The sequence below is a fragment of the Rana temporaria genome, chromosome 8, assembly GCF_905171775.1.
Source record: "Rana temporaria chromosome 8, aRanTem1.1, whole genome shotgun sequence".
NCBI lineage: Eukaryota > Metazoa > Chordata > Amphibia > Anura > Ranidae > Rana > Rana temporaria.
The window spans coordinates 156,642,821-156,665,436 of NC_053496.1; the positions used below are offsets into that span (position 1 = coordinate 156,642,821).

At 45.9% G+C, this 22,616-nt stretch overlaps 1 protein-coding gene across 1 annotated transcript in view; it reads right to left on the reverse strand.

Annotated features, from left to right (window-relative positions):
• Positions 1-22,616, reverse strand: part of LOC120909261 — an 83,333-nt gene that overhangs the window by 14,594 nt on the left and 46,123 nt on the right. The window contains exons 5-6 of the mRNA XM_040320996.1: positions 16,493-16,564; positions 3,028-3,157 (exon numbers count right to left, since the gene is read on the reverse strand). Of these exons, the coding sequence (XP_040176930.1) occupies positions 3,028-3,157; positions 16,493-16,564 (202 nt within the window). The remainder of the gene's footprint in view (positions 1-3,027; positions 3,158-16,492; positions 16,565-22,616) is intronic.

The window sequence follows — 22,616 nt, forward strand, 5'->3', positions numbered from 1 at the left end:
TCAATCCTCTGTTCCAGTTCACATCATGCAATTCCTATGCATTCCTGTGTGGAGCGTTTTAACAAACTATTCATATGAATGGGATGCAAAGCACTCTGGACTGCACAAAAAGTAGTGCCATGTGATTTGGTGCCCACGAATGAACCGTTTGGGTTACTATATCAAATATGACCACACTCAAAACCGTGTGTGTTCGTGAAAATGGCATCTAAATATTAAAAGCATGCCTGGCAGAGACAAGATACACATATGGAATAGGCTAAAAATGTCCCTAGCGGGTAAGACCAATCTTATCAAGATGATCTTGATGCCACAGTTACTGTACTGTAAGATTTGTAGGTAAAGTTGATCCAGGGTAAATCCGATTGCCTCTCGGGGGATCAGGAAGGAATTTTTTCCCCTGCTGTAGCAAATTGGATCATGCTCTGCTGGTTTTTTTTTGCCTTCCTCTGGATCAACTGTGGGAATGGAGTTGGGTGTATAGGATTTTACTGTGTTTTTTTATTTTTTGTGGTTGAACTGGATGGACTTGTGTCTTTTTTCAACCTGACTAACTATGTAACTATGTAACTATGTACCTGCTCCACAACTCCCCGGTAGTCATCACCCTCAAAACTTTTAGAGTGGTCAACTCACTCTTTAGACAGTTGCTCTGGCACATTAAAGCTCCCAGGATAAAGCTGGAACAATTGCAACACCCCAAGGAGGGAGGGGGGCTGGCTCTTCCTAACCCGTGGATCTACTACCTAGCTGCACAATTACAGCACCTGATTGGTGCCATGTCCCCGGCCAGGCTCTTGCTGATTGGCTCGGGGGCGACGTCGATACCAGATGGACTTTAGGCCCAGCGGTTTCAGAAAACTAACAAGAGAATGCCCACATTTGCACTCATCCAGAAGGTTTGGAATAGGGCGAGGCAGCTCCAGGGGGTCACTGGGTTCACTGAATTTAGCCCGATCTGGGAGAACAGTACATACACTGAACTGGCCAAATTAGATCAGGGCCCTCGATGGCGCCTTCAGGGCATTAGACTTCTCAAACAGGTTTTTCGTGGTGGAACACTACTCCCATTTAGCACCTTACGTTCCAGGTTTGCGCTTCCTCAATCCATGTTTTTTTTACTACTTACAGCTGCAGCATGCAGTTAGAGCCCAGGGGGATGCGGTGGAGTGGGCTCAGTCCCCCACTCCGGTTTTCCGCATCTTAAGGGCCGCCTCTGAGACTAAAGGCATTATTTCACAGTGTTACAACATGTTGCTTGACTCATTTTTAGAGGCGCACCCCATGAAAGTGGCAACTCAGTGGGAGGCAGATGTCGGGCCAATAACAGGGGAGATGTGGGAGGAGGCGCTGCAGGCAGTCAACAGCTGTTCGCTCAACGTGGCACAGAAGGTATCTCAGTTGTACATTCTACTGAGGGTCCACTATACCCCGGTAAAACTCTTTAAAATGGGAGGGGCCCGATGTGTAACAGGTGCAGGGTGATGTCTGGCGACCTGATTCACTTGCTCTGGCGCTGCCCCAAGCTCCACAGGTTCTAGAGGGGGGTCTTGGATACGCTTAATTCCGTGTTCCAGACCTCCGTTCCCCTGGAACCTGTATATTGCTTGCTTGGAGTCTTGGAGGTAGTGGTAACAGAGGAGTTGACACAAATGGCATTTAACAGAGCACTGTTCCAAGCTAGGAGGGCCATTCTCCTGAAATGGAAACTGGAGGCACCCCCCACACTCAAATTTTGGTTGGCACACATGGGCAGGATGCTTATAATGGAGAAGTACATATATCAGCACAGGGGAAATGCGGGTAAATTTGACAGGATTGAGCCCTATGGAACTTGTTCAGATGAGGCTGCTGGGTGGTAATTAGACCTGCTAGTTGAGGGGGGGTGGGATCGGAGGGCATGCTGCTGGAAACTAATACCTGTTAAATTCTTAAATGGAGAGACTTATGTGCAGTGTACTATGCATATTATGTATGATATGTCATATTGTTTTTTCCCTGTATGTTTTGTGAGCAATAAAAACTTTTCTGATTTAAAAAAAAAAAAAAAGCATGCCTGGCAACATCCAACAGGGGGTGCTTTTAATTATTATTTAAAGCGGAGGTCCACCCTAAAACAAAAAATGACATTAACATTTTCCAAAAAAATCTCTAAAAAAAAAAAAAAAAAACACCTATTGCTAGGCAGTCTTTCTAATCTGCCACTTCCTATAGCACGGAGCTCCTCTTTTCCTTCCTTCCTCCCTCCCTCCCTCGTGTTCTTCTGGGTAATGGGGCGTGCTGTCTTTTGGGAACGGTGTGTCCCAGAAGATAGTTGGCCATTCACAAAGTGCTGTGCGACTCGTGCACGCGCAGTAGAAAACGGGCAGTGAAGCCGCAAATTAGGATGGCGGCGCCAGCACACGATCCGATGGACAAGTGAGCAGCTACAGGGTCTGTAGCTGCTGGCAAAAAAAAATAAAAAAATCGGCTAGAATGCCGCTTTCAGTTAAAAAGGTTTTATTGCTATCCCAAGGAGGCCGAAAAGCCCCATACTGTAAATTGTAGCATAGTAGCATATAGCAAGGGACAGGTTGTTCTTGAGGAAACATTAGAGGTCTATAAAGATCCTAAATATTACGCTCTGCACTCTGCCCAAACTGATCGAGCACAAACAAGATCAGATCTGCTTGTTTACCCCCTTTTAGGTTCACACTACACAGGGAAGATCAGTGAATTGCTGATCTTCCGCTGCTCACAATCCTGATGTCTGTTTTGGTAGTTCTGGGCTCCCACAGAACACAGGTGAACCTGGGACACATGACGGGGGTGAAGCTCGGATAAGATATGAACCATGATAAAGATCTATACTTGCTGCAAAGCTGTTAAAATCACTGGCAGCAATAAGCCAGCAAATTTTTATTAAATTTATAATATAAAAGAGATGCAAGGCAATAACGGAAGTTCAACAAAATCATGGCCGATATTTGTTTACATGTTTATTACGTAAAGCATCTGACACTTATGCATTCTAAAATTCACACTTACGTTTAGGGACTCCAACATCTCCTGGTTATGTTCCAACTTGCGCTTTTCTTCTGCCAAGTCTTTTCTTAATTTCTTCAGGTTTCCCATTTGGCCGGATGGAAATTTCAGTTTCTTATAGCGCTGCAGCAGCCTAAAGAACATAAAAGGGGAACTATATTCATTATGTTTTTTTTTTTTTTAAGAGGCAAACCGTAAAATACATAGCCTGAGATGCTACTGGCCATTTTTGTTGAGCAATATTTATTTTTTCCATCCATCTACTGTATATTCAGGATTACATTTTATACAGGGTTTTGCAAACGTGCCCTCTAGAGGATGGCTGTATAACACAGGCCCACTACCAGGCCGCAGCCTGTTTACAGGCGGGCCACGAAGTCTGCGCTGAGGTGCGGCGGCGTGCAGAGAGATCGCCGTACTTCCGCCCACACAGCCCAGCTGCACTTCCGCCCACACAGCCCCACCACTACACTGTTAGGGGTGAAGCAGGTGAGCAGAGAGATGACATAATCTCCAACTGCCCGCCCCACATCACCACTGTTCTCTCATGCGGAACTCACTGTGCTTGGTGACAATGCATCTAAGAAGCAGTGGCATGTGGCAATCTGCATCTGGTGGCATGTGGCAATCTGCATCTGGTAACAGGCAACGTGAAAAGCTGCATCTGGTGGCAAGTGACAGGCTGCATCTGGTGGCAGATTCGGCATTATGGGGAGTTAAACTATTTAATTTTATATTACAATATAATAATAAAAATAATGCGCCTCAATCAACCTGACACCATATTAACCATGGTGTTGTGATGATTGAAGTGCTAACACCAGCCATTTCCTGACAACCTGGCCGCGAAAAAGCGCATCGTCACCCAGACAATTTTCATCCACAATGCCGGTCCCCGGTGCCAAAAAGGTTAGGGACCACTGGTATAACAGACCACCCCTTGTTGAATAACTGCCAAGATAAAATTAAAGTATCAGTACACCTAAAACCGATATTGCCTTATCTCTCAGGATCACAATTGGTAAGATCTGTGTGCGGAGCCTCCAGCGCTACACAACACACCTACTGTACCCATTATGACGGGTTCCCACCATCCCTGCTAGATTTTGATTTCACATTATGGAGAAACATCCAGAAGACCATCCAAACTTTCCAGCTCGACTGGAACAGAACTGAGAATTATGACAGGGAGATCATGTTAGGTGTATTCAAGACATAAACCATGAGCTGGCTCAGTGGATTAGAATCCACATATTACTAAAATATCACTTCTGGGTAGATCCTTTACCCGGTTCCCGAGCCACCAGAGGCTGCACGGCGGGGAACACAATGCGCGTGGCCGGTGGGCACGATCGCGTGCATGAGCGGCAGCACGGGGGTTTGTGTGTGTGGAACACAAATCCCTGTGCTATCAGAGGAGAGCAGACAGATCGTGTGTTTCTACAAAGTAGAAACCATGATCTGTCATCTCTCCTAGTTAGTCCCACCCCCCTACAGTTAGAACACACACATATGGAACGCAGTTAACACCTTGACCGCCTCCTAGTGTTAACCCCTTCCCCGTCAGTGACATTTACAGCACTAATCACTCTGTAGATGTCAATGGTCCCAAAAATGTGTCAAGTGTCCGACCTGTCCAATGCAACGTTGCAATACAGCTAAAAATCGCAGATCACTGCCATTACTAGTAAAAAGATAGAAATCAAAAACGCCATAGAAAATGCAATAAATCTTTCCCATAGTTTGTAGATGCTATAACTTTTGCGCAAACCAATCAATATATGCTTAAGATTTTTAACAAAAATATGTAGAAGAATACATAATCGGCCTAGACCGAGGAAAAAAAATTTGTTTATACCGCAAAAAAAAAAAAAAAAAAAAAGCAGAGGTGATCAAATACCACCAAAAGAAAGCTCTATTTGTGGGGGAAAAAGGAACATCAAAAAAGCATGACCGTGAAATTGTCAGCTAAAGCGACGCAGTGGAGTATCGCATAAAATGGCCTGGTCATTGAGCAGCCAAATCTTCTGGGCCTGATGTTGTTAAAAGAGAAGTATGGGATTTTTTTTTTTTTTATCCCATAATCATACTTACCGGTCCGATGCTGCATCTGTCCCCTGGAGCTTCTGCAGTGAGAACCGAGCGATCAAACACCGCCGGTGGCTCAGTTCTCTCTGCTCCCTAAACAGAGAGCTGCTGATCGTCAGTGGCTCTCCACTCTGCCCCCGCGCTCACTGAAGCGTTATGGAGGGGCGGGAAGCGGCCGTCTCAGTCTCTCAGAGACTCGCTGAGTGGCCGAGACAGGCATCAGTCCAGGCAGCTGGCGGATCCAGACTCTATTGTTGTGATGACGTGGTGCCTTGGCCGATTACAGTGACGTCAGCAAAGAGCAGACGTCAGACCACGCTCTGCGAAAAACGGGTCACAGGAGTGCAAAACTAATCACACTCCTGTGACCCATACAGGAAGCCCAGTCAAATGTGTTTAGGCTGAACTTCTACTTTTGATATTTTTCTAATTTTATCCAAAAAAACAAAATGTGAGTGAAGTTAAAGGAGAACTATGGTCTTCCGATATAAAAAAGAAAAAAAGGGAAAAAAATAAAAAAAATAAACACACAATGTGCTGCAGCGCTTATTTATCCACTTATACCCCCTTCCTAACCAGGCCAATTTTCAGCTTTCAGTGCTGTCACACTTTGAATGACAACACTCAGTCATGCAACATTGTACTCTTATTACATTTTTGTCCCTCCCCCACACACAAATAGATATAAATGCACATTTGGTTATAAAATTTAGAAAAAATATTCATACATTTTGGCCAAAAGTTATACTGCTACATATGTTTGGTAAAAATAACCTGAGTATATTATTTGGTCTTTTTGAAGGTTAGAGAGTCTACAAGCTATGATGCCAATCTTTGAAAATTGATCACTTCTGATGTACTGACAGCCTAACTCATTTCATGAGACACCAACAAGCCAGGAAAGTAAAAATACCCCCCAAATTTGGAGAGTAGACATTCCAAGGCATTTAGTAAAAGGCATGGTGAGTCTTTTTCAAGTTGTGATTTTTCCCCACAATTCTTTGCAAAATTAAGAACCCACAACACACAGCACACAGCATATGCATACTTGCAACTACACCCCAAAACACATTCTGCAACTCCTGAGTATGGCGATACCACATTTTGTGAGACTTTGTCACAGCCTGGCCACATAGAGGAGGTCCAACATGCAGGGGTTCTAGGAGCATAAATTACACACGTAAATTTCCTGACTACCCATCACAATTTTGAAAGCCCTGGAGCACCAGAACAATAAACGCCCACAAAATTACCTCATTTTGAAAAGCAAACATCAACGTATATTCTATGAGGCACAAGGAGTCTTTTGAACATGTCATTCTTTTCCACAAGTTTTTGTAAAATGTGGAAAGAAAATGAAAACATTGACGGGCGCTGATGAGGATCCACTGATAGGGTGGCACCAATGAGCACAGAAAAGCACTCACTGATAAGCACTATGGGCACAATCAAGCAAGGGCAAAAATCTAGCATCCTCACGCTGCTGCAGCTTCTCCCTCCTCTCACAATGTATTGGTATGAAGAGAGGCGCTTAACCAGACAGAACGTTGGTTTGTTGACAGTGAACGTTCCGTCATTGGATGAAGCAAGCACGTGGTAAAGGGCCACTGCCATTGGCTCTTTACCCAGATCCGTGATGCGCTGGGTCCTGGGTGTGAAACATGGAGGATTTGGATTAGTCAGAGAAAGTAAATAATGTTTTATTTTCTTTACCTTCTCTTTGCGTATCACATTAATACCTGGATTTGGCGATTGTTTAGATTGTCATACAGAAACCTCCAATTATAATTTAATATTCTGAGTCAGTGCCTTACTTTTATTTCTGACCCCATTATAGAAAACGTCCATCTTCTCGTGCTCTTCTGACACAAAAAGACAAAATGGGCTTGGGTTGTCATCACAGGCCAGGAATGCACAGACAACAGCATTAATATTGTCAGAGGTTCTACGCCTGACTTTACTAAAAAAATGGGGCTTTGTTTGGAATGATATTTCATTACTTCCTGCACAACAGGAACTGTGTTAAAAACAAGGTAAACAGGGACAGGGATAAAAAACAAACAAAAGGTTCATAACACTTCCCTGCTCTAATCAAAACAAAGTTTACATTTTTGTCTGGAATTGGGCTTAAAGTACTGTATATAATAGGCTATTTTTAGAGTAGTTTATTTCAGTCTGTTTGAGCACTGACAGACATGAAATGAGAGAAAGCATTACTAAACAGAGAACATTTAAGGCCCATTCACACAGCAAAGGACAGCTGTCAGACATTAAACCACAGTGGTTTGTCTGTTCTGGCTGCAACCTGAAGGTTGGCACAACTTGCCCGCCGCAACGGGTGAAAGCTGGAACTACTTTTAGTAGCTTTTCCTGCGGCGTGGATAAGGTGAGAAGAGGATCATTTATTTTGTATTATCTTCTGTGAGTAGGATGTCTTTCCTGGTTTTCACCACTGGAGGGAGTAAGTACATACCTGGTGTATTCTTACATAGCCTTCCAGGAACAAACTCAGTGAAGTCAGTCAAATATAAAATGCCACTCACCTCCTCCGCTGCAAGCTCTGCCACAAAACGTATACATGGATCCCCCAATGATGTCCCAGTAATCTCTCCCCCTTCTCCTCATCGCCCTGGGTGCCGCCATGACAGCGCACTTTATGCTGTCTAATGGGCAGATGGAGAGGGGGGTAGGGCCGTGATTGCGCTTGCGCGGACACGGCACACCTGTGCAGGCGCCAAAAGGCTAATTTAAAGCCCAGCACGCCAGAAGCCTTCTATAAGCGGCATGGACACAGAGCTGTGGGCTGTAAGCATCCCTGTGGATTTGAAGCAGTCAAACCTAGACTCCTACTTGGCATCAGGTTGTGCAGTGAGCTAATATATATGTGTATTGTAAGACTATAACACCACAGTGATTGCATTTTTTTGTGGGTAGTACCTTTGCTTACAGTAAGGACTATGTCCCTGAGTAGAGGTACAAGGGCTGGTAAAGAGGCATCAGAAGATCCCGCTTATGGCTAAAAAAAATCTGAGCTTGCCTGCAGTTTACCATCCCCCCTGTCAGCCTGATAGCAGCCTCACAGGATGAGCCCGTTTGGTTCTGCAGCTTCTCCTATGACAGCTCCTGTATACGTTACCGAGGACGCTTTAAAAGTTGCTTTGGATGGCTTATGCTACGTATACACGATCGGTTCATCCGATGAAAACAGACCGATGGATTTTTTCATCAGATATCCGATGAAGTTGACTTTCATCAGTCTTTCCTGCACACCATCAGTTAAAAATCCGTTCGTGTCAGAACGCGGTGAAGTAAAACACTACGAGGTGCTGAGAAAAATGAAGTTTAATGTTTCCGAGCATGCGTCGACTTGATTCTGAGCATGCGTGGATTTTTAACCGATGGACTTGCCCACAGACGATCGTATTTTTCTATCGTTTTTTTAACCATCAGATAATTTAAAAACAGGTTCTACGTTTTTTCATCAATGGGGAAAAAAAACGATGGGACCCACACAATCGGTTCATCCGATGAAAACGGTCCATCGGACCGTTTTCATCAGACGAACCGATCGTGTGTACAGGTCACAACCTCCTTGAAAGATAGCAGAAAACAGAGTACCGTAGATCCCCTTCATCTGCTCTGGCTCTCTCATCAGATGAGCCTTCTGGAGGGTAAAAAATCCCTCTCTGGTAATGAGGATCATGTGCAGTCTGAGGATTCAGAGGGTGAGAGGATTCCTGCTACCTCTCAGTCGCTAAAGACGCAGGTGCAATATTATGCAGAGATGGTGCGTGCCACTTACAAATCGCCTCATGTGAAAGTTTCTATGTCCTTTGTTTCCTCTCTTGGGATATCGGAAGTCCCAGCAGGCTGCATGCTCCTTTCCAGTTCATCCCTTGCTGGATAAACTGATGTATGATGACTGGGTTTACCCAGATAAACTGTTTTCTTCTCCTAAACAGTTTTCCCTTGGGGATGACCTGGATAAATGCATCCAAAAGTTTACTGGAGGCAAGTCTACTCTGTTGCCGGTAAAGAAGAGTAAACGTCCTTCATTTAAGAGTTTTCTTTTTCCAGCCCCTGGAACCTCATTCTCCGGGCAGTGGCGACAGCCTCCCCAGTCTAAACACTAGGGGAAAGGCCCAGAGCCAAGCTCAAGGGCAAAAAAGGACTTGGGGTCCAAAGTCTAAGCAGAACCCCAAAACTTTCCTATGAAGGGATTCCCCCGCTCGGCCGAGTGGGGGGGAAGGCTGCTGCAATTTGCAAACGCCTGACGGAACAAAGTTCAGGACAAGTGGGTCATCTCCATAGTGTCCTGAGGCTACAAGCTAGAATTCAGAGAACTTCCGCCACCCTGTTTTCTGAGATCAAGAGTTGCCAAAGATCCAGAAAAAAGAAGGCTTTGCTGGATCTTAGCCTTGGAACACCTGTTATCCCAAAGGGTAATCATGGAGTTAGGATCAGGGATCAGGGTTTTACTTTTCACGGTTCGAAAACCAAAACAGGGATGTCAGACCTATCCTTGACCTGAAAGGCCTGAATCAGTTTCTGAACAGTCGCTCCTTTTGCATGGAGTCTGTCCGTTCAGTTGTTTCCACCTTTCAGGGAGAATTCCTGGCATCAATAGACATCAGAAATGCATATCTACATGTGCCAATATTTCCCGCTCACCAAAGGTTTCTAAGGTCTGCGGTGGTTCAGCGCCACTTTTAGTTGTGCCCCTTCCTTTTCGGGCTGGCTACAGCACCTCGAGTGTTCACAAAAATACTGGCCCCGGCCCTGGCAAGGCTAAGGGCACAGGGCATAGAAGTAACAGTCTATCTGGACGATATGTTGATAATAGATCAGTCCGCTGCATGCTTGGGCCACAATGTGCACAGCACAGTAGAATGTTTAGAGTACCTAGGCTGGGTCCTCAATCTGGAGAAATCCTCCTTGCAGCCTCAAAGAAGGCTGGAGTACTTGGGCATGATTATAGACATGTCCCAAAGCAAGGCATTATTTCCCAAGCCAAAAGGCAAAAGCCATAAGAGACTTGGTCCGAGTGATGAAGGCAAAGAGAAGGCCATCCGTCTAGGCATGGGACTGGGAAAGATGGTGGCCTCATTCGAGGCTGTTCCTTACGCCCAAGTTCATTCAAGGCCGTTACAGGGCAGGGCAGAATTCTGTCAGCTTGGAACAAAGATGTTCAGGCCCTGGACCTTCCTATGATCTTATCTCCAAATATCACCAGAGCCTCAATTGGTGGTTGCTCCCCCAAAGTCTGTCCGAAGGAAAATCCTTCACTCCGTTTACCTGGAAATTGGTAACCACAGACGGCAGCCTTCTTGGCTAGGGGGGGGGGGGAATCTAGAAGAACTATCTGCCCAGGGGAAGTGGTCCGGAGCCGAAAAGCTCCTATCAACATTCTGGAGATTTGGGCAATTCATCTGGTCCTCAGGAGTTTGGTCTTACAGACTGCAGGGCTGGCCTGTTTGGATTCAGTCCGACAATGCTACAGCCGTGGCCTATATCAATCACCAAGGAGGCACCAGAAGTCTGAATGCCCAAAGAGGTGAATCACATCCTGGCCTGGGCAGAAAGGCATATTCCTTGCCTGTCTGCAGTCTTCATTCTAGGGGTAGAAAATTGGCAGGCGGATTTTTTTTAACCCGCCAGCAGCTGAGTCCGGAAGAATGGTCTCTACACCCCGACATATTTCAAATCATATGTCAGAAATGGGGTACCCCAGATGCGGACCTGTTGGCTTCTCGGTTCAACGCAAAAAAGGGTCATATGCCCTGACCAAATGGTTTGGCTGTTGATACCCACATTCTGAGGAAATGTGGGCTCTCAGGTCCAGTCCTATACATTCTGGTTAATGCTAGGAAGCCGGCGTCCAGGCTCATCTACTACAGAATCTGGAAGGCATATGTTTCCTGGTGTGAATCCAGAAGATGGCATCCTAGGAAGTGTGCCATTAATAGGATTATTGGCTTAAATATGAAGTTGGCCTTGAGTACTATTAAAGGGCCAAATCTCGGCCTTGTCGGTATTCTTTCAAAAACCATTTGCTTCTCATTCCCTGGGATTTGAATTTGGTATTGTTCGTTTTACAGAAATGACCCTTTGAACCATTACACCATGCTTCTCTAAATCTTTTGTCAAAAACAGTTTTTTCTCATAGCCATATCCTCAGCAAGGAGGGTATCAGAATTGGCAGCTCTTTAGTGTAAATAACCATATATGATTATTCATGATGACAGGGTGGTGCTGCGTCCTAACCCGACTTTCATCTGAATCAAGATATAGTCCTACCATCTTTGTTTCCAGATCCGCAGTCTGCGGAGGAAGAAGGTCTACACTCTCTAGATGTTGTAAGAGCAGTGGAAGTTTATCTGATACGAAAGACTGATTGTCTGTTTATTCTGCCAGGGCCCAGGGAAGGGCCAGGCAGCAGCGAAATCTACTATTGCATGTTGGATTCGACAAGTCATTATTCAGGCCTATGGTTAGAAAATTCCTCCTTTTTAGGTGAAGGCTAGACTAGAGCAGTTGGTGCTTCATGGGCAGTGCATCACCAGGCCTCCATGGCTCAGATCAGTAAGGCTGCTACTTAGCCTTCGGTCCATACATTTACTAAGGTCTACCAGGTAGATGTGAGAGGGTATGAGGATGCTGCCTTTGGGCGTAGTGTGCTGCAAGCAGCAGTATAGATCCTCTGGCCCAATTGTGGTCTTATTTCTGATCTGTATCTCCCCTCCCCTCAATTTTAGCATTGCTATGGGACATCCCATTAAGTAATTCAGGCTCTGTGTCACGTGATGTATGATCAAGAAAATAGGATTTTTTTAATACAGCTTACCTGAAATACTTTTCTTGGGAATACATCACGGGACACAGATTATTATTATTTATTGATTTGCTACAAAACTGAGGCACTGTTCATTTGGGAGGGGTTATATATGGGAGGAACTCAATTTTAATTGGGTTAACCAGTGTCCAATCACCTGTGGTGACTACATAACCCATTAAGTAATAACCACAAAAGTATTAACCACTTAAGGACCTGCTCACGTACATATACGCCCTTTTTTTAAAGATGGATATCTCGGTAATGGCAGCAGCTGCTGCCACAACTGATATATCTATCTTTACTGTGAGCGGTCCTGTAAACGATGACGGTGGTTTCCGCGGCGGATTCACCGCGAGATCGCCGTTATCGGCGGCGGGAGAGGGCCCTCCCGCCGCTTACCGGAGCCATCGGTAGCGGCTGAGGCGATCGGGTCCTTTCCTCTCCTCAGCTGGGATACGAGTGAGGGCAAGATGGCCCCCACCCGTCCCCATAGCATGGCGGAAGTGACGTCAAAACGCTTCTTAAAGCAATATTTTCTAAATGTAATTTTTTCTAAAATTCTAAGTCTAAATTTCAGATCTGAGGTCTTTTTGACCCCAGATCTCATATTTAAGAGGACCCGTCATGCTTTTTTTTATTACAAGGGATGTTTACATTCCTTGTAATAGGAATAAAAGTGATCCATTTTTTTTTTCAGTGTAAAAAATAAAATAAATAAGAAAACAAATAAAAAAAATTTTAAAGTGCCCCGTCCCGACGAGCTTGCGCACAGAAGCGAACGCATACGTGAGTAGCGCCCGCATATGAAAATGGTGTTCAAACCACACAAGTGAGGTATCACCGCGATCGTTAGAGCGAGAGCAAAAATTCTAGCCCTAGAACTCTGTAGCTCAAAAAGATGTAACCTATAGAATTTTTTAAACGTCGCCTATGGAGATTTTTAGGGTAAAAGTTTGACGCCATTCCACGAGCGGGCGCAATTTTGAAGCATGACATTTTCATCCCAGATTTTTTTTTCATTATTGTGCTCATTAGACCTAAAAAATAAAAAAATTAAATGTTTTACTCATCTGGAAATGCCTGTTGCTATACAGTCCCACAAAATCTGCCTTTGGAATCACCTAGGATCCTGACATCTCCCTCTAATGCTCCAGGGAAAAGTGTGTCATTATTTCCCAAAATGCAGTGCGCTACCCAATTATCACTCCCCATCCAAGACTTCCAGGAAGTAAGTGCTTGTGGGCTTCACAATGCCCACAAGCAAAATGACAATGGTGTGGACATAGTTTTATAAACAATCTTTTTTGAATAACTATGCGGAGCGACGGCGGACTGTAAAATAGTAAGTGACCGTATTTATATTATAAAAAGGCATGATGAAAGGACATACATTTAAAAAATGCTAATTGTGGTTGGAACCCTGCTTTAAGTGGTTAAGGCTCTATATCCCATGATGTATTCCCAAGAAAAGGATTTTACAGGTAAGCTGTATTAAAAAAAAATATTTTTCTTTTTCATACATAATGGGACACAGAGTCAGGCTAATATTCATTACCCGTTAGGACGTCCCATAGCAATAGCCTTGAGGGGAGAAAGACACCCTGCGGAACAATAGCCATCAGAACTGTATACGGCAATCCCGCAGTACACTGCGGCCGAAAGCCAAATGCTCGGCTGCTTGAACATCCATTTGATAAAATTTGGTGAACGTATGCACTGAAGACCAGGTAGTAGCCTTACAAATCTAAGCTACAAATACCTGATGAGGAGGTTCTTAGACCTACGTTTTAGACCATAGGCCTGAATGACAAATTGCCAAACCCAATTGGCATGGAAGCTGCCTGCCCCTTTCTTGGGTCCCCAAGGTAAAACAAGGGAGTCCTCGGATCTCCGCAGATCTAGACAAATAAACCTTAACTGCCAGGACAACGTCCAAAGAATGCAGTCGTCTCTCTTCTGAACTACCGCACTATACATGTTATGCTCTGTTCTAGAGCCTGTAGTGAGTGATCTCTGAGCAGAAGGTTGTCCAGATATCCGAGCACCAAGATCCCTCGGGCCCTTAAAAAAGACCCAGTACTGGTGCTAGGAGCTTTGTGAACACCCAGGGAGCTGTAGCAAGCCCGAACAGTAAAGCCACAAACTAAAAATAAAGTTTCTCTACAGCAAATTGCAGGAACCTTTAATGAGGCTGAAAGATTGGTATGTGTAAATATGCATTCTTTATATATCGAAGGAGGCAAAAAAGTCTCCCATCTGGAACGAGGCTACAACTGAGCAGACAAACCCTATGCAAAAAGGACTGGATTAGTAGATACTGGTTCAGGGATCTTAGGTCCAAAAATGGGCCCTGTGACCCAGTTTGGTTTTTAACTGTAAAACATGTTCACTCGTTTGGATACAGGAACCTGTACAATGACTCCTTGATGCACTAAATGTAGTGCCTGAAACAATAAGTCTCTTTTTGGAGGATCTGAGGGAACGCTGGATCTTCAAAACCTTTGAGGGGGAACCCCTCGCAACTCCAGCTTGGGATATAATTGAGGTGACCCACTCGTCCTGAATTTTTGTTCTCCAAATGTCCGCAAAGTGCAGCAGCCTTTACTCCCCACCCGATAGAGTGGGGGCATCTCCTCAAAAAGGAGGGTTTGATGCTGGATTTAGAAGAATTTTAGACCCAGGGCTTTTTCTGGCCCTGGCTTTGCGGAACTGCCCTGGCACTGAGACATTTGAGGAAGCAGTTTCTGAGGTTTTAAACAAGGGACGTCTGCTGCTTTTCACAGGAAGTAGAGAACTCTTCCATTTGGAAATCCTTTTGGATATATTTGTCTAAATGATCACCAATAAACGTTCCCCCTAAAAGGGGGAACCTGCCAATAACCTTTCATAAGGAAGCTTGGCTGACCAGTTCTTAAGTCAATGTATATGTACAGACAAGAGAGCCAAATGAGAAACCTGCTGTATTGAATCCTTTTTAAAGGCGACAACAGCAAAACACAGTGCTCAAGGAATATCTGTCTTACTTTCAGGCAGATCAACCTCCTGGTTAGGCTTATCAGGCCATCTGACCTCATTCTTTATGGACTGGCAAATACCAATAGGAACCAGCCTCTATGCAACAATCCTGCCAAGCAACAAGTACCATAGCCTGCCAAAGCTACTGCGCGGCAAGGCCGCATTCGCCATGGGCGCCAAACAAGCAACTGTTAAGTCCAGCGGCGCACAGCAGCACTTTTGCAAACGCACGTGCGCCCTGGAGAAACAAGGTGAAAATGGTGCACCGTTGTGCGCCATCATACATGTAAAATAAAGAGCCAGACACAAGCAAAAAATAAATAAATATTTAAAATAAGAAAAAAGGTACACTTTGCAAACACCCACAGCTAGTCCAAAACTCCCCCGTATGGTCACCGCACACAGGTGTCCAGCCTCTAGCTAGCTTGACTGATTGTTACAATCACTGGGACACCCCACAATAAGTAAATAGGACTGGGTACCCTTTTCATGTTTAGGGTCCACACCCTTGGACCTGTAAAGCACCCTGCAGGAAATGCCTTAGCGCTGTAGTGTCCAGGATTTCCACTCCACAGGGTCCAACGCCCAGAGGCCACATTACAGGCAAAACCTTGCAGGATCTTAAGTCTTCTTTGCGAGGCTCGGGTACCATTTATCTAAGCATATAAAGCCTGTGTCAAATGGATCCGATCGGTCAAAACTCACGTGCTTCCTGTATGGGAGGGGTTATATAAGGGATCACTTCCTAACGACCTTTGGTCTACCAGTGTCTATTCACCTGATGAAGTATAACTCAGCAGGTAATGAATATTAGCCCGACTCTGTGTATGAAAAAGAAAAGTAAGTGTTCTAATTCACTGATGGGCAGTGATGAGGCGGCACTGGCAGGCAATATTGATAGGCACAGATTGGCATCCCTGGTGGTCATCCTCGTGGGTCTGCGCAGAGCCTGTCAAAAGAGTAGCTCTCCTCTACTTGAATCTGTCAGTGCGAGTGGAGGAAAAGCCTATAAATGGCTATTCCCATTTACATTGTGATCAGCTGTGATTAGACACAGCTGATCATATGGTAAAGAGCCTATATCAGACAGAGGCTCTTTACCGAGATCGGAGATTATTATTCTGGGTACTTATATAGCGCCGTCAATTTACGCAACGCTTTACGTATAATTTATATTATATATATATTCCATTTACATCAGTCCCTACCCTCAAGGAGCATACAATCTAAGGCCCCTAACTCTCATTCATACTAGGGCCAATTTAGACAGGATCCAATTAACCTACCAACATGTCTGTTGTCATGGTTAGGATTGAAACCAGCGAACCTTTTTACTGCTAGGCAAAAGCGCTAACCACTACACCACTGTGCGGAGATACAGTGTGTCAGACTGACACACCAATGATCACCGCGAGCGCGTGATTGCGGCTTATTCTGCTGGATATCATAGGACGTCCAATCAGGATAACTTGACCACTTTCTCACCCATAAAGTCTCTTTAGCTACAATGAATATCACTAGATGGCTTACCTTTTCTTAAGACCAGCGAGTTCAGCTTGGACATTTTCAAAATCAACAATTCTTTTTGTGCTGAAGACTGACCTGTTAAAATTCAAAGAAAGATAGCAAATACATGAAAAAAGACTGAACATTCTAAACAAAAAAACAAAAACAAAAAACCCCCCCAAAAAAACAGGATTTTTAAAACCGCTTACCTGTAAAATCATTTTCTTGGAGTACACCACGGGACACAGAGCCATTAGTTACATAATAGGTTAAGAGTCACCAGCGGTGATTGGACACTGGCACAACCAATTGAAGACAGTTCCCCTCCATATAAACACCTCCCATCAGGGAAGCACCTCAGTTTTGTAGCAAGCAATAGGGTTCCTATAAGAAGGGGGGACCTCGGTGTACTCCAAGAAAAGGATTTTACAGGTAAGCCGTCTCAAAAATCCTGTTTTCTTTATCGTACACCACGGGTCACAGAGCCAGTCATTACATAATGGGACGTCCCAGGGCAATGCTCAATGAAGGGAGGGAGACACAGATCAAGCAGGCCGCTACGGACAATAAGCCCTATACTGCTGCATGCAGCACACTTCGCCCGAAGGCGGCATCCTCATGTCCTTTCACATCAATTTGATAGAATTTGGAAAATGTGTGGACTGAAGACCAAGTTGCAGCTTTACAGATCTGAGCCAACGAAGCCTGGTGACGCACTGCCCATGAAACACTTATCGCCCTGGTAGAGTGCGCCTTAACAGAAAAAGGAGGAGTCCTGTTCTTTAACCCTCAGGCTTGAATAATTGTTTGTCGAATCCACCTGGAGATAGTCGATTTAGATGCCGCTTGTCTCTTCTTGGGACCATCTGGCAAAACAAAACAAAACATCCGTTTTGCGTATCTGAGCGGTTGCCTGCAGATACACCTTCACTGCTCTCACTAGATCTAGAAAGTGAAATAATCTTTCCTCCGCTGTCCGTGGATCCGGAAAAAAAGGCAGAACAATGTCTTGATTTAAATGAAAAGCCAACACCACCTTAGGTAAAAAGGCAGGATGGGGTTGTAGTACAATTTTGTCCTTGTGACAAATTAAATAAGGCCCTTTACAAGAGCTGCCAATTCAGATACTCTTCTAGCAGAAGAGATAGCAATCAAAAAGGCCAATTTCCTGCTTAAAAAGGATCATAGGAATCTGGTGAATAGGTTCAAAAGGTTGCTTTTTCAATACTGTCAATACCAAATTCAAATCCCATGGGCACAAGAGAGACTTGACTGGCGGATTGATCCGCAGTATACCCTGCATGAAAGCCCAAACTAGGGAATGCGATGCCAGTGGTCTTTGAAAAAAAGACTGATAGAGTCGATATTTAAACCTTAATGGTACTAAGGGCTAATTTCATATCCACTCCTAACTGGCAAAAGACAAGAATCCTACTATTGTCATATTTCTGAGGATTCCATTTCTTGGTATCACACCAGGAAACATATTCCTTCCAGACTCTATAGTAGATAAGCCTGGAGGCTGGCTTTCTAGCATTAAGGAGTGTAGAAAGAACTGGACCCGAGATCCCTTGTTTCTTTAAAATGTGTGTCTTAGCATCCAGACCATCAAATTTAGCTTTTGGAAGGAAGGATGGAACACTGGACACAGCAACAGCAGGTCTTGGTGAAGCGGAAGCTTCCAAGGTTTTCCTACCATCATCTTTATGATTTCGGCGTACCAGGGCCTTCTGGGCCACTAGGATAACAGAAATCGTTTTTCTTGATCTGGCAAAGGAGCCTCTGTAAGAGAGCGATCCGAGCAACTGATTCCAGGGAATTATTAGAGCATCCGATCCGCAAGCCAGAGGATCTCTCATCGTGGCTACAAAGTTGTCCAACTTCCTGTTGAACCTGGAAGCTAGCAGGTCTATGTCCGGGGTCCCCCATCTCTGGCACATGGCCTGAAAGACATCAGGGTGGAGAGACCACTCGCCTGGTGACAGCTGCTGGTGACTCAAATAGTCCGCTTGCCAGTTTTATTACCCCCAGAATGAAGATTGCAGAGAGACAAGGAACATGTTCTTCTGCCCATGTCAAAATCCGATCATCTCTTGAGCACCCTGACTGTGGATGCCTCCTTGGTGATTGATGTAAGCTACTGCAGTAGCATTGTCGGATTGAATCTGAACAGGGTGGCCCTGTAACCTGTGTGTCCAGGTTCTGAGGGCCAAGTATACTGCCCGCATTTCCAGTATGTCGATGGGCAGGTTCTCTTCGGTCTTGGCCCAGGATCCCTGGGCTTAAGCTACTTCTAACACTGCTCCCCAGCCCCTTAGGCTGGCATCTGTAGACACCACCTTCCAGGTGACTGGGAGAAAGGACCTTCCTTTCCGCAAGTTCTTGGTTTTGAACCACCAACTGAAGCTTTGGCGATCCTGTGAAGACATGCGCATGGGTAAATCCAGAGCTTGGATCTTTCTGTTCCAGGTGGCTAAAATACTGCCTTGAAGTAGTCTCAAGTGAAACTGGGCATAAGGGACAGTCTCGAAGGAGGCTACCATCTTCCCTAATAGCCTCATGCAAAGGCGAATAGACTGCCTTTTCTTTGCCCTGACCTTGTAGATCATGTCCTTTAGAGAATTGATTCTTTGGGCTTGTAGAGAGGATTTTTGTAGGTTTACACAGCATAGTGGTGAGCACAACGTGATCTAATCCTGCCTCTGACTGATCTATCACAAGTAGATCATCTAGATAGGCTGTTATCACTATGCCCTGTCCCCTCAGATTTGCCAACAGAGGGGCTAGTACCTTTGTAAATACCCGGGGTGCAGTAGCCGCACCAAAGGGCAGAGCCACAAACTGGAAACCTTAAGAACTTTTGGTGAGCGGGATGGATAGGCACATGTAAATATGCGTCCTTGATGTCTATCGACGCCTTGTAGGGTGGCGACCACTGATCGAATAGTTTCCATTCGGAAATGGCAAATGTTCAGAAATTGATTTAGAGATCTTAGATCCAGGATGGGTCTGACGTCTCCGTTTGGTTTTGGGATCACAAAGAGTTTTGAATAAAAACCTGAACCTTGCTCCTTTAGGGGTACTTCTGTGATCACCCCTTGAGACAGCAAGTGATCCAATCCTTTGAAGAAGGACGCTCTTTTTAGTGGATCCTCGGAGAGCCTTGAGCTTCGGAACCGAGAAGATGGGATCTCTCGAAATTCTAGCTTGTACCCTAGGGATACTGTGGATACTAGCCATTTGTCCTGCATTTCTGTCTGCCATGCCGCTGAAAACTGCTGAAGCCGTCCCCCCACTCGGCCGAGCGGGGGCGCCTCGTCATAAAGAGGCTTTGGGGTTTTGCTTGTTGGCTTTTGAACCCCACGGCTTCGTTCTTCTGGGCCTGGTCTTTAGCCTTTGTGGCTGGCTGAAGGTAGATTTACCAGGAGCCGGGGAGAGAGAGTGTTTAAAACAAGGTTGCTTGTTTTTCTTCTTCTCTGGTAAGAGTGGTCTTCCCACTCGATATCTTTTGGATATATTTTTCCAAATATTCCCCAAAGAGGTGTTTGCCATGGAAGGGGAAACTGGCCAAAAGCTTTTTGCATGGTGCCTCTGCTGACCAATGCTTTAGCCAAAGAATTCTGTGTATTTGCACCAGCTGGAGTGTGAGGCGAGATGCTTGTTGAATCGAATCTCTCATAGCATCCATTGTAAAACATAAAGCTTTAGGCAAATTCTCCCACAATTTGACTTGTTCCGGAGGCAGATCCTTCAGCCCCTGTTTTACCTGATCCTTGAGGGCCTGACACATACCCACTGCTGCTAAAGCAGGTTGGGCAACTGAACCAGCCAAAAGGAACAAAGATTTTAGTAAAGATTCCAATTTCTTTTTCGAGGGATCTTTAAACACCTGTACGTTGTCCACCGGACAAGTCAGGTTCTTATTTATGCTGGGTTCACACTATACTACACGACTTTCATCCTACTTTGCTCTGCTACATTGGTCCTACACTGATCCTACATTTATCCTACATCCATCCTACTTTCATGAACAGGATACTACTTTGATCCTACTTTGCCCTGGACTTGAAGTCCGACTTTCAATGAGCAGGGATCCGACTTGGATCCCTGCCAATATCAGGCACTGTGTTTGATATGAATCTTGAGGGGGAACTCCACACCAAATTTTAACAAAAAAAATGGCATGGGTTCCCCCTACAGTAGCATACCAGGCCCATGGGTCTGGTGCGGATTTAAAGGGGAACCCCCCTATGCCGAAAAAACGGCGGGGGTCCCCCCAAAATCCATACCAGACCCGTATCCGAGCAGCAGCCCGGCCGGTCAGGAAAGGTGGTGGGGACAAGCGAGCGCCCCCCCCTCCTTAACCGTGCAAAGGCCACATGCCCTCAACATCGGAATCTGGGAGCCCCCTATAACCAGGGGGCCCCTAGATACTGGCCCCCCACCCTAGGTGAATGAGTATGGGGTACATCGTACCCCTACCCATTCACCTGGAAGTAAAGTGTTAGCTCTTTAGCTCTTTCACAAGGGGGGCTTGCTTCTTCCGACGTCTTCTTGGGGGGGGGGGTCCCAGTCTTCACCGCCGTCTGGTTCTCTTCTGCCGGGTGGGGGCCGCTTTCTTCTTTAGCTCTTTCACAGCGGCCCCCTCCCGGTCTTCCTCCGATGTCTTCGGCGGGCAGGGGGTGGTGTTGCCCGGGCTTCTGTCGCCTTCTGCCATCTCCTTCGCTGTTGACACGTCACTTCCTCCCGCTGTAATGCCGTGTGCGGCGGCTCGCACTGACTTTTATAGGTCTCTCATGATGTCACAGTCCCATCATGCTCCGTGCACCCGGAGCATGATGGGACTGTGACGTAAAAAAAGACCTATAAAAGTCAGTGCGAGCCGCCACACACGGCATTACAGCGGGAGGAAGTGACGTGTCAACAGCGAAGAAGAAGGAGAAGGCAGAAGAAGAAGGCAGAAGAAGAAGGCAGAAGGCGACAGAAGCCCGGGCAACACCACCCCCCACCCGCTGTGAAAGAGCTAAAGAATAAAGCGGCCCCCAGCCGGCGAAAGAGAACCAGATGGCGGTGAAGACTAGGACCCCCCCCCAGAAGACGTCGGAAGAAGCAAGCCCCCCCCCCCTTGTGAAAGAGCTAAAGAAGAGAGGGGGGGCCGGAGCTGACTAATAAAATATTTTAAAAACCTGTGTAGCGTGTTTATTTATTTTTAACACTTTACTTCCAGGTGAATGGGTACCCCATACCCCATGCTCATTCACCTAGGGTGGGGGCCGGTATCTAGGGGCCCCCTTGTTATAGGGGGCTCCCAGATTCCGATAAGCCCCCCCGCCCGCAGACCCCGACAACCAACGGCCAGGGTTGTCGGGAAGAGGCCCTGTCCTCATCAACATGGGGGCAGGGTGCTGTGGGGTGGGGGGGCGCAGTGTGCCCCCTGCCCCATAGCACCTACCTCCCCATGTTGAGGGCATGCGGCCTGGCACGGTTAAGGAGGGGGGGGGCGCTCGCTCGTCCCCACCCCCTTTCCTGACCGGCCGGGCTGCTGCTCGGATACGGGCCTGGTATGGATTTTGGGGGGACCCCCCCCCGACGTTTTTTCGGCGTAGGGGGGTTCCCCTTTAAATCCGCACCAGAACCATGGGCCTGGTATGCTCTTGGAGGGGAACCCATGCCGGTTTTTTTGTTAAAATTTGGTGTGGAGTTCCCCCCTCAAGATCAGTAGAATACATGTCGCATGCCAAAGTCAGAGCGTGCAAGACTGCGTTCCGACTTTGATCCTACTTCAATGATGTTCAATAGAGTGAAGTAGGATCAAAGTCGGAACAAAGTAGTACAGGGAGCGTCTTCAAAGTTGGACCGACATGAGTCGGACCAGTTAAGACGGCTCCCATAGGGAAACATTGCTTTTCACACGTCATGCGACATGAGCTCCCAATGTCGGAGCGTATGTCGGACTAGTGTGAACCCGGCCTTATACAAGAAATGGCTGCATCTACAGAAGGCAGGTTCCACTTCTTGGAAAACTCTTCCTCCATAGGATAAAGAATGTCAAACTTCTTAGGAGGTGAGAAACGCTTATCTGGATGTAGCCAGTCTGCATAAATTTGATTTTTAATTATAATGGATGAACCAGAAAAGTGCATGCACC